Raw genomic sequence first — 13,098 nt, 5'->3', positions numbered from 1 at the left:
TATACTCACTGGGATGGGGGCCTATAGTTTACACTGTGCCTGGCCCTTACACACACACACACACACACACACACACACACACACACACACACACAAATGCAGCATGCAGAAGCGACGTATACCACATGCGCCTGTTTCCACTTATCAAATCCAGACCTTCCTTTGCTCAGGCCAATCCTCTCCAGAGGGCTCTGACCAAATGCTACTGTATTTGGGGTTGAAAGAGAGAGAGAGAGAGAGAGAGAGAGAGAGACAGAGAGAGAGAGAGAGAGAGAGAGAGAGAGAGAGAGAGAGAGAGAGAGAGAGAGAGAGAGAGAGAGAGACAGAGAGAGAGAGAGAGAGAGAGAGAGAGAGAGAGAGAGAGGGAGAGAGAGAAAAAGAGAGAGAGAGAGAGAGAGAGAGAGAGAGAGAGAAAAGAGGCCCTAAGTGTGGTCAAAACCCACTCCGTATACTGTTAGGAGCGTTGCGTCTCGCACCGTATATACTGAACACTACAAAATGTCAATGCTGCTTTTTTTTTTTCTTGGGAGGGGGGGGGGGGGGGGGGGGGGGGCAGCTCGATATTGGCAGTAATTTAAAGTGAAACGGTGAGAGCTATATCCCGCTGAAAAGAAAGAAATTAAAACCAGTGGAGGTATAGGAAAAAGTTCCAAAGGCTTAAAGCGGTCGACAGAACGCGGCAGGCTTTGGTTAGCAGCATACGCAAGTCCGGCTGTTTGCGGCCGTTTATGTTTAACATTTTGGACTGGAGCACATAATCCAGGAGGATTTATGAGCGGTTTTAGTGTAGAATCATTTTACCAACCTTGGTCTGAGTCATATAGTGACCGGGTGGCCGGCCGGCCCATTAGCTAATTTCCATATAGGATTGTTCAGTGATAAGTGAACTTCATCACTGCTATTGTTGAAAATCTGTCATTCCTACAGAACTCTGATCATGCCTTTAACTATAATGACACGTAGCTTGCGGAGTTAGTTCAGTCAGATATACTCGAGGGGCTCATTCAGTGTTATGCAAGACCCACATGTCATTCGCTGACGTGGCAATCAGGTGACCAATCGGGCGGGGTATTTAAGCTCACCTATACTGGATTCTTCCTGCGTTCCTTCCTCTGCATTATGCGTTCCTGGTTGTTAATGGTTAATGATGGCTGTATATTTGTGGCGAGCAGGGATAAAAATGAAATTGTTCAATCTATTGGTTATTTGACTGAACTAAAATTGGAGTGGTTTAATTATATGACTGGTTGTACAGTATGTTGGTTTGTACCATCGGCTCACAAAAGATACCAACTCTCCCTCTTTAATGAGCAGCAGTTTTATGAAGTTTGATCGCTGAGCTGATTTGATGGTGTATTTGTATGTGTGCGTGTGTGCATGTGTGTGCGTGCATGTGTGCGTGCGTGCATGTGTGTGCGTGTCTGCGTGTGTGCGTTTGCGTGCATGTGTGTTTGCGTGCATGCGCGTGTGTTTCATGTTTAATAGCTTAATGGTTGATTCAGATATAAGGAGCATCAGTCCATGGGAAAGAAGAATCTGATTTGTCTCTAATTTATGAGTGGAAAAGATGGATAGCTGTACATGTCTCTCTCTCTCTCTCTGTGCGTGCGTGCGTGCGTGCACGCATGAGTGCGTGCGTGTGTGCGTGCGTGAGTGCGTGCGCTCATCTCCTGCTGATTCTCCTCACCATTTGAAAACCACATGACAGGAAACCTGAAGTACTTTGAACTGGGCTATGCACACGCACGCACACATACACACACACACACACACACACACACACACACACACACACACACACACACACACACACACACACACACACACACACACACAATTGGTGGGGGAATCAGGTATATAAACTCTACCTATAGGTAGAGCATGACTGCACAGACAGTGCTCATGCATTACTCACGCACGCACGCACAAGAAAGACAAGGGTGGGCCCTCTTTGTGCACTCAACCTCGTCACTGTAGTGTGCGTGTGCGTGTGCGTGTGCGTGTGCGTGTGTGTGTGCGTGTGCGTGTGTGTGTGTCTGTGTGTTTGTGTGTGTGTGTGTGTGTGTCGTGGCTGACAGGCATGTGTCTTTGTTAACTCTCCTCCCATAATGGCTCTCATATGTGGCCCATTTCCTTCGGGGCCCACAAGAGGCAAGCGGCCCGGAGACCACAGAGCCCCGGCCACTATAGCTAACGGGGCTAATTAATGACTGTAGAGACCGCACACTCCTCCTCCATGTCTCTGTTCTTCATTTCTAACTCCTGTTTCTCCTCCTCCTTAAATCCCTCCCGCTCTCTTGTTTAGACTCTTCACTTCTTGTCTCTCTCTGTGGTTGAAGCAATGCTTCTATACAATATAGAAACAGCTAATTTAGATTTTAGTCTTAGTCTTTGGAATCAAACTTAATTTAGTTTTTAGTCAAATTTAAGTCATCTGAAAGAGGGTTAGTCCGCAGTTTTAGACAGTCGACTAAATGTCATGGGATTTTAGTTGATGTTGTGTTTTGTCGGCCCTCGGTGTCATCGCAATGCTGATTTTACACTCGGCCGCACTCTGAAAATAGCAGATCGACAAGCTCATCTATCGCCTACCTATAAATGCACCGTGTCTCTGTACGTCTGTTTGTACGCACGTACAGTACGTGTGTACGGTTGTAATCCACGTAACTCGAGAACCGTTCGCCCCATGCCACGACTTAAAAGGGCCCCTGTCCATCACAACACTCCATATTTGGGCATGCCTGACACAGAACTCCATACACGGTAGGAATAAAGGGACACAGAGAGACAGATACAGAAATCTTCTTATACGGTATAGGCATAAAAGGGACACAGATAAATGGGTGGATTGGGTACTCTCTCTGACACGGGTACAACGGGTAGGCCTATTGCATAACAGGGTGGGGCATCGATCTCCAACTTCCATCGTTACCGACTTGGTGCTCTACAGCCGGGCACCGCTCTAGCAAGTGTAAATTAGGGCTTAATTGGTTTATCTTAATGTACCATAAGTTTATTTGTATTGTGTTTGAGTCTTTGAAACTTTGTGACAGCGAACATAGGACTGAATATGTTATTGTCTTGTGTTTGAGTCTTTGTAACTTTGTGACAGCGAACATACTGTATGTAGGACTGAATATGTTATTGTCTTGTGTTTGAGTCTGTTTCTGACTTTGTGACAGAGAACATATAGGACTGAATATGTTATTGTCTTGTGTTTGAGTCTGTTTCTGACTTTGTGACAGAGAACATATAGGACTGAATATGTTATTGTCTTGTGTTTGAGTCTGTTTCTGACTTTGTGACAGCGAACATGTAGGACTGAATATGTTATTGTCTTGTGTTTGAGTCTGTTTCTGACTTTGTGACAGCGAACATGTAGGACTGAATATGTTATTGTCTTGTGTTTGAGTCTGTTTCTGACTTTGTGACAGCGAACATGTAGGACTGAATATGTTATTGTCTTGTGTTTTAGTCTGTTTCTGACTTTGTGACAGCGAACATATACGACTGAATATGTTATTGTCTTGTGTTTGAGTCTGTTTCTGACTTTGTGACAGCGAACATACTGTATGTAGGACTGAATATGTTATTGTCTTGTGTTTTAGTCTGTTTCTGACTTTGTGACAGCGAACATATTTAGGACTGAATATGTTGTTGTCTTGTGTTTGAGTCTGTTTGGGACTTTGTGACAGCGAACATAGCAGTGGATATATGTCATTCAGCTGAAGCGTTTGATACCAGTACACATGGTACTGCAGTCTGAACCGCAGGACATGATGTGAAATGGGAAAGTCCTCTCTCTATCTCCCTCTCTCTCTCTCTCTCTCTCTCTCTCTCTCTCTCTCTCTCTCTCTCTCTCTCTCTCTCTCTCTCTCTCTCCCCTCCCCTCCACACTGGATTCTGTTTGTTGTTATTGACACAGTAGAGATGCTTAGAGGGAGACACACGCAATCGCGCATGCACGCACGCACGCACATACACAGAAACACACGCACGCAATAGCTATAGTGCAATGGGCAGGAGTCAGACATGGAGATGACATCTTACAACAGCACCTCTACAGTATAGAGCGTCGCAGTCCCGCCCCCTGTCATCACGACTTCAGTCGTGACAAATCATGACAATAAACACAATATTTTGGACCAAACAAACAATTACAAAGAAGAATTTTTTCTACTTTCTAATTCTTTGTTCGGCCCAAAACATTGTGTTTATTGCATAGACTGTAAAAAATATGGACAAAGCGTTCCCCGGGTCTAACATGAACGTAAAATGAAGCCTGTAATAATATGCTAATTCCTGATGTAAGTCGCCATCTTTGGTACCAGCTGGCCATTGGCTGGCTCCGTTTTGTATACCAGCTGGTCATTGGCTGCCCAGACAACGAGGCGGGACTTCCCCCCTTCTTCTCCGTTGGTTTTTATTTTGACTCGAGTGGGAGGGGAATCCCGATCATAGACTGTAATGGTAGCCACGCCCCTCAGAACATACGCGATGGGTTTTTTTCTTTATGGTCATTTTTTTAATTAATGGGACCATACTTTTCCAAAAAGAATATTATGACATTAGAAATGAGACTTTAAACTAGTGACTGGAAGAAGAAAGTATTCATGACCATGTTTATTAAGGTAATACAGTCTAGGTGAAGTTGGGCCAAAATACATGGGCCTCTATGGAGCTATGGGGCTTTTTGGGTCCGGTCCAGCGCCACAACAGGCCATTATATGAACTACCGATTTCAAATGAGGCTTCACGAAATATCTGGCTGACTGCCCCCCTGGTTTATTGTCATGATTTGTCACAATAAGAGTTGGCTTTGTCCGTGGCGTAACCGTCTTTAAATAAATACTTTCTGAAAAGTCTATGAGGAAAATGAACAGAGAATAATTTCCTAGGCCCTGGTAGGGGGCGGGACTGCGACGCTATAGTGACCAAAGGCCAAGCGTAAACATGTGCACTTACACACACATACATTTGTTAGCTCATCCCCAGACACAGCAGTGTGCGTGCGTGTGTGCGCTTACTGTAGGTGTATGTCTGCATTCATTGCGTATATAAGCGGTGAGGAAAAAAGTAGAAAAAAGTAGTAGGGGCCACTTGTGTTTTCTTAAGGGCCCAACAACCTGACCCCCGTATTCACTCACACACATGCTCATACACCTCCAAAACGCATGCACGCACACACGCGTGCACACATACGCACGCACACACACGCACACACACACACACACACACACACACACACACACACACACACACACACACACACACACACACACACACACACACACACACACCTTCCTTCAGTAAAAGGAGATCTTTGTGTGTCAGTGTTTCCCATGGGAGTACAATGAATGGGAGCATTTTGCTCTCTCTCTCTCTCTCTCTCTCTCTCTCTCTCTCTTCCCCAGTCTCTCTCTCTCTCTCATTCTTTTTTTGGCTGTATTGTGTGTAGGACACAGACGTTTCTCTTCTTTCTCTATATTCTAAGTAACCCCCTTTTTCTCTGTGTCACAATATGTGTGAACACACACACACACACACACACACACACACACACACACACACACACACACACACACACACACACACACACACACACACACACACACACACACGCACACACACACATCAGTCGGGCCGTAAACAAGGAAGTGAATGGCAGGTCTAGGATCGCTGAAGAAGGAAAGGCAAAAAATAAATAAAAAATTACAGCGATCTCGTTTGATATCATTATAAAGGACCCCCACGATTTGATTAGAAAATACATGTATACACGTCATTAGCATAATTAGTGTTACAGGAAAATTCTAAAATGGCAAAGATACAAGTTGACGTTATTGAGCTTTTAGACGGCTTGTATGCTTTATTGCAGGTTTTGAACATTTTTCATGTCAAGGCTATTAGTTATTCATGCAGCATTTGAGCAGACCACAATTTGATTACATTTAGCCTCTCAGACCCAAAAGTAAGCATATTTTGTATATTGTTGGATAAGATTTTGTCCACAATTCAATGGTTTATTGATGTGAGACTGGTACCATAGGAGAGATTAACAGGCAAACGTTGATCAAAGTAACAATTCTTCTACATTCTCAAATTGTGTAGACTTCTTGTCACGTTTCGTGACATGTTTTGGATTTTCATGTGTTCCTTGGTTTTTAGTTAGTTAGTGTTTTACTTCTTTGTGTTACTGTGATTTTGTAGTCTGTATTTTCCTTGTTTCGGAGTTGCAGTTCTGCTTAACACTGAACCTTTATTTTGTAGTCTTGTTTTGTGCCTTCCTGTCTGCCCCTGTAGTTCTGTTCCTGTCTTGTCTCACTAGTCCTGTGATTTCCAGTGTTTCCACCTGTGTCCCCTTAGTTCCCCAGCCTATCCCAGTGTTGATTGTCAGTGTTGTTCACCTGTGTCTAGTTATCCCTTGTCTATGTATATGCCCTTGTGTGTTCAGTTCTCTGTTGAGTCGTTGTTTGTAGTCGCTGTGTTCAGTCCTGTTTTTGAGCTTACATGTTCCAAGTATTAGTTTCTTGCGTTTCCTCGTGCCAGTTCCTTGTTTCCCTGCTTTGTTAATTAATTAAACCTGGATATTGCACCTGAATTCATCCTCCGCTGCTACTGTCTGCACTTGGATCCTACACCTTCTCTGCCCGGCACCGTGACACTTCTTGTAAATTAAGTATTGCAGATGTTTAATAATAATTTAACTATATTGAGTGTGAAATGGACCTGTACGCATCCATTTGGTTACATCATTCAGCTGGGAACCACCTGGAATCCCTTCAAGGACCACTGGTGGTCCCCGGACCTTGTTAAAACCGAGCGCAGTACTTTCATCCGACGGAGCATTGGTCCGAACGACAACCTACCTCCTCCCTCACCCTAACCCTAACCTCCCCCGGGGCAGACACCTAAACCTAACCGCAACCCTCTCCCGACCCCCAGCGCACCTCGGAGCATTGCTCCTTTGGAGCAATGCTCCGTCGGATCATAGTATGCCTCCCCTTAAAACCTGTATTGATTTTGGCACTACATTTTGATTTTAGTTTAGTCAAATAGTCTTTGGAATACAACTCAATTTAGTTTTAGTCATATTTTAGTCACCTGAAATGTTTTAGGGTTAGTGTAGTTTTAGTAGTCTAACAATTTCAGTTGACTAAATCTACAGTTTTAGTCGATTAAAATGTATTTTGGCGGGCCTTGATGGCGTCGTAATGGCTGATATTTTACACTTGCTGAAAATAGCAGATCTACACGCTCACAATGCGTCGCTATTTTCAGTATGCAACCACACATAAAATTACGTATTCTTTAGATCTCTTGTCCACTAGTCCCTTCCTAACATTTTAGCCTATAGTTTCTTTTTGTTGATGAAATTGTCAATATATTTAGTCTTAGTTTTATTTATCATAGCTTAGCTTTATTTATTTATTTTTTGTTTTCTCCAGTGGGAAAGAAAGGTAGTCAACGAAAAATCTTCGTCATAGTTTTAGTCGACAAAATCTATGTGAAGCATTAAATCGGGGCCTCCTATAATGGCCCTCAGGGGCCATGTGGGGGTCCTCAGGGGCCATGTGCTGACAGGTGTCTAATTAACACAGTAAAATGTGGACAGAAATGTAGTGTAAAAGTTTAACTTTCAGAGTTATCAGTCCGATTTTATTGGATTGTTTGCCAGGGCAAAGACACACACACACACACACACACACACACACACACACAAACAGAACATGGCTTTGCTGTTCATGACAGACCCATCGAAGAAAGATCTGCTGTTTTCGGCGCCGTTAAGCAAGAAAGAGGCCGTCCGCTCGCTAACGCCCCCATTCATATCTGCTGTCTGACAAAAAAAACCTTGTTTATAGATAATTCAACTTTTTATGTTGGTAAATGGATATCATAGTTCATCATACAAGACTGTAAAAAAATCGTCTCACAAGCTTGTAAATCATCTATTTTCACTGCTTTAATTATGAAATTTGAGAATGATAAAAACGGAATGGTTTCACAAAGTTTCCATTATCTGACGATATCCTAATAGAATCCCCTCAGGCCGATCTTTTGATTTGCTCTCTTCAATCCCAACGTGGCTACAACCCTCTGATTTAGGGAGTCCTTTCAAGCTGACATGAAAGCGTACTCTTTTTAGACTGTGTTGTGATGAACAGCATTCTGAGGAGAAGACAAAGTACTACAGTAGTACAATGACAGTGACTAGATGACAAGAATGACGGTTTTTAACAGACTCTTCGTCTGATGCTGTGATGATGAAGTCATTCATGCAGTGTACTGTACAGCAGTAGCCTGGGCTCCACCTATATGCGACTATGGCATAGGCAGCTCCCGGCAGGATCCGCCGGGAGAAACTAGACGCAGCTGTGCGACATGAGACTAATTAATCAGAGCGACAGAGAGAGAGTAGTGTGTGTGTGTACGGGTGTGTGTGTCAATTTAACAAAGGTGTAGACGATCAGAAATCACCAGAGAGTGATCGACGTTTGTGCCACTCTATGCCGAATTGAAGTGGACTCGGTCCCATGCAGACTTTTTTTTAATCTCTGGAAATAAAAACGTCTGGGTTTCCGAGGCTAGTACAGCAGTGGTTCTGGAGGGGCTTCCAGCCAGGTGCAGCCTTTCCATGCAGCCAAATTATCTCAATTTGATTTGGATACGTATCGAGAATCGTTACAGCCTTACTAACCACCCACAATCAACTCTCTCTCTCTCTCTCTCTCAGGTCCAAGGTCACATGTCTCCTCTGATGATCCCAGTGTTTCCAGACCGTTCATTGGCTGCTGCCGCAGCTCAGCAAGGATTCCTGTTCCCCCCCACCATGTCCTACAAACCAGGTACGTGCACGCGTGCACACACACGCACACTCCTCGTACCCGATATTTCTAAGGCAGTCTTCCATGCATTCACCACCTGCTCTATCCTCGTCCCTCTCACATTCTAGTCTTCCCTCATGCATACCAGGTGCCGCACGCACGCATGCACGTGTACACCATCACTCGATTATAGTGTAAACAATGTCATTGATTTACTACCGATGTTAAAGTTATAGTAAGTGGCAGTGATTTTCTTCTGTAATTCAAAATCTTAATCCAAGTTTAATTTACAGAAGATTTAAAGCCTGCACATGAATGCAGTACATCTAATATACTATACTGTACACATTCACATATTCATGCTTACAGTATATCCCCTTTTGGACTGAATTAATTTATAATGATGAAAAAAAAAATCTTTGTTTCTGCCATCAATCAGATGCTATATTGAGTTGAATTTGAATTTAGCACAAACCATAGATATAAATGTAGGTATGTGCCAAATTTGTCCCAAACAGACATTGCCAAATATCTCAGACAAAAGTAAGCTCAAATGTAATCTACTTCAATATTTCTATAGTTGAATCATCGAGTTAGCTGTTTATTTTTATTTTAGCACAACTAATCTCAGATTTGCACTATCTTAAGCCTAATGGCTTCCTTCTAGCCATTGTGGTTACGCTATAGTGCGAGAGTATATGCAACCCTCCCCCCCTCTCAACCTTGGCCTTGCTCTGTCAATAGCTTGGCCTTCTGAGAGAGGAGGCACAGGTCAGCTCACAGAAACTTCTGTGATGGCCTCAACACTGGCAGCCTAGATCCATGTGCTGTCATCTCAAATGAATGTAATTTATTTTCCAAACCACTTGATGGCGCCAAAGTGCTTCCAGTCCTACCTTGGTATGTGCCAAAACTGACCCACTAGGCATTGACAGCCTTCTTTTTCTACATCGCCTATATTTGGCCATTAACTGGTATGTGCCAAATTTGACCCAGTCGTCCAAAAGGGGATATAGGTATACTTATACACTCTGTATATTAATTTGTACAGTAAATTGCTGATATTCCAACATTTACGTTTTCCTCAAATCAGTCGAATCATTGCATCAGAGACAACCAAGGAAAGAACTGTCAAGCATACCAAACAAAACTATATGTGTACAGAGTGTAACAATACTGTACAAATACATTCAACTTTAGACTTGATCTGTTAAATATATTATATCTTCACAGTGAGGAAGTGTGTGGACTAGCGAATGTTAAGAAAACTGTGTGGGAGAGAGAGAGAGTTGGTGCTGTCTATTTTAACTATACTTTTGCGTGACCCTACACCATGGTGTCAAACTGGGGGTGCTTGAAAATAAACAGGTTGATAATCACTGCAATCTTCTCTCACGGGGGTCCCTGGCATTATCTCTTCAAATGGGGGGGTCTGTGGGCTAATAAGTGTCAATTTGGGGGTCCTTGACATGAACAAGTTTGGGAACAACTGTTAACGGACAGTGTGCTTTGTCCTGCTGCTCGTTTTGACAGGTGACAACTACCCCATGCAGTTCATTCCTTCTACGATGGCAGCTGCAGCTGCATCTGGCCTCAGCCCCCTCCAGCTGCAGGTGAGTGTGATGATGATGATGATGATGATGATTCTTTATTCATATGGATCACCATTAGCTGCCACCGAAGTAGCAGCTACTCTTCCTGGGGTCCATGACAAAAACCGCACGCACGCATGCACGCACACTAGGGCTGACTTCGATTAGTCGACTAATCGATCGGAACGGGTCTCAGTCGACTGACCACCTCTTAGTCGATGTTCATCAAAAAAAGAAAAAAAATATATATATATATTTTTGCCCCAAAAAATTGTATATAAAAATACAATATTTACAAAAATATACAAAACTAGAAAAAGTGCCCTTCCGGGCACAGGTCTCCACCAGGTTATCCACAGATCCGTGCAGTTAGAGGTAAAAACACTTTTCGGCCAGTTATAGCGCCACCTTGAGGCTGAGTTGAAATTGTTCATGTGGCATTTCGTCCTCGGCCTAGTGGGAATGTGGGTGCACAATTTCACGGAAATCACGCGATGTGTTCATGATTTGCAGCATTTTGTTTGAAACTGAGCACTCCTGTGAACTTTGGAAGCCAATCTTAACCAATCAGGATGGAGTCTGATAAATCTGAAAGACCCGTTTCGTTGAATGGCTCTAGAGAGACTGTGTACCAATTTGCGTGATGTTTGGACAAAATCTGTAGGTGTACTGTGCAAAAACGTGTTTTGCACAAAGCGGCCTCCTGGTGGCGCTATAACAGGCCGTTCTGGAAAGTTTGGGGCAGAGGTTCATGGTTGGCATCCAGGGAGTGTGTGTGCAAAATATGGCATTGAAAAACTTGTTTTGCACAAAGCGGCCTCCTGGTGGCGCTATAACAGGCCGTTCTGGAAAGTTTGGGGCAGAGGTTCATGGTTGGCATCCAGGGAGTGTGTGTGCAAAATATGGCATCGACCGGGTTAACGGTGGCCGAGATTAGCTGTTCACGGACACACACACGGACACACGGACGGACGGAGTGCAAAACATACTCTCCCCACATGCCTTCGGCCTGGTGGAGACAAATATAGTATTATTCCACTAGGTCTGTGGGGGACATAAACACATTTGAACAAAGATTTGAACAGTCAGAATGTTCAAATGTGTTTATGTCCCCCACAGACCTAGTGGAATAATACAATATTTTTGTATATTTTTGTAAATATTGTATTTATATACAAATTTTTTTTTTTTTGCTCAGTCGACTATTAGTCGACTAACAGCAAATGTATTCATCTATCAGTCGACTATACAAATCCTTAGTCGGGGACAGCCCTAACGCACACACATATACACAATTCCCTCCTTTGACAACAGTTTCGGTTAGATTTGTTTCATTAACATGGCATCTCTCTTATCCCGGTCCTTATCAGCTGTGTCAAACAAAAGAGCTTTTTATTTTATGATGAATCACTGAGGAATTCTAACCCCAGCAGCGCAACACCTGGCCCAGGCAATTCATCAACACTTTTATTGCTGCTTGACACCTGTGGTTCCAAAATAGCACTTATACACATAATGGTTATCACAGAACATATTTGCAAAGAGAGCGAGGAAGGGAGAAAGAAAGACGGAGAGAGAAAGGGGGGGGGGGGAGGGGGGGGGAGAGAAAGGGGGGGGGGAGGGGGGGGGGGGAGGAAGGGGAAGAAACCAATCCTCTCTCCCCATGAAGGGTTGTTGGGAATTTCACAACACAAAACGTTTTACTTTTAATATATTATATTGACAATTTCGTCAAAAAATACAAACTAGACTAAAATGTTAGGAAGGGACTATAGTGGACAAGAGATCCAGTATAAGTAAAAGACACAAGTCATTTTACACTTTTAGTTGACTAAAACTAGACTAACATGCACCAAAACATTCCAGGTGACTACTGTAAATGTGACTACAACTAAATGGAAACTATTCAAGAGACTTCTATGACTAACTAAAATCAAAGTTTGCTGTCAAAATAAAGAGGAAAAAAAAGGTCCTCTGTAAATAATGTTGTCTCTTATTGCCTAATGTAGCAGCAGCGCTATCTCAGTTGTTGTGAGAATCCTTATCGGAGCTTTTATTCAATTTAGATTGTGGCTTTTTTCACTAGTTATGGAAAGCCTCATTAAGCGCCATTGAGCTTAACAAAGCACCTTGCTGCTGCTGTGCGGGCTGTTTGTGTGTGTGTGTGTGTGTGTGTGTGTGTGTGTGTGTGTGTGTGTGTTGGAGGGGAAGTGAACCTATCCTCGCTTTCATTCATGTCTTTTAAGACAAATAAATAAATTAATAATAATAATAATAATAATACGGAATTCATGCAACAGAGAACGAGGAGCAGAGAGGAAAAGAAAAATACCTGAATGAAAGAGGAAGCTGTCTGCAAAGCTTTAACCCATTGTGTCCTGAGACCAGTTTCTACCAATGTCTTCTAAATCATTTTTCAGTGGTGCTCACTGATATTCATGTCAAGGAGCCCCAGAAATATACATGTATTTGGCCGCGACCCCCATCTGAAAATATGTTGTTCCAGGAACCGGCCAGAAGCAAAGATATGAGTTAAAAATGTTGGCTGTGAAAAAAAATTCAAGATTCTCCTAAAATAGCAGATCTACAAGCTCATAGCGCGGCACTCGGTGCCGCGCTATGAGCTTGTAGATCTGCTATTTTACCACAGACGCGTCCTCAGGCCTAAACGGATTAAA

At 43.1% G+C, this 13,098-nt stretch overlaps 1 protein-coding gene across 3 annotated transcripts in view; it reads left to right on the top strand.

Annotated features, from left to right (window-relative positions):
* Positions 1–13,098, top strand: part of LOC310856921 (transcription factor SOX-6-like) — a 167,801-nt gene that overhangs the window by 114,040 nt on the left and 40,663 nt on the right. For all 3 annotated transcript variants that reach the window (XM_083762474.1, XM_083762472.1, XM_083762473.1), the window contains exons 8-9: positions 8,738–8,849; positions 10,362–10,441. In XM_083762474.1, coding sequence (XP_083618600.1) covers positions 8,738–8,849; positions 10,362–10,441 — 192 coding nt within the window. The remainder of the gene's footprint in view (positions 1–8,737; positions 8,850–10,361; positions 10,442–13,098) is intronic.

This window comes from Protomyctophum parallelum (assembly GCF_964188405.1).
Source record: "Protomyctophum parallelum genome assembly, chromosome: 4".
NCBI classification, from domain to species: domain Eukaryota; kingdom Metazoa; phylum Chordata; class Actinopteri; order Myctophiformes; family Myctophidae; genus Protomyctophum; species Protomyctophum parallelum.
Note: the sequence above shows the minus strand (reverse complement) of the source record. Positions and strands in the feature narration are given on the sequence as shown.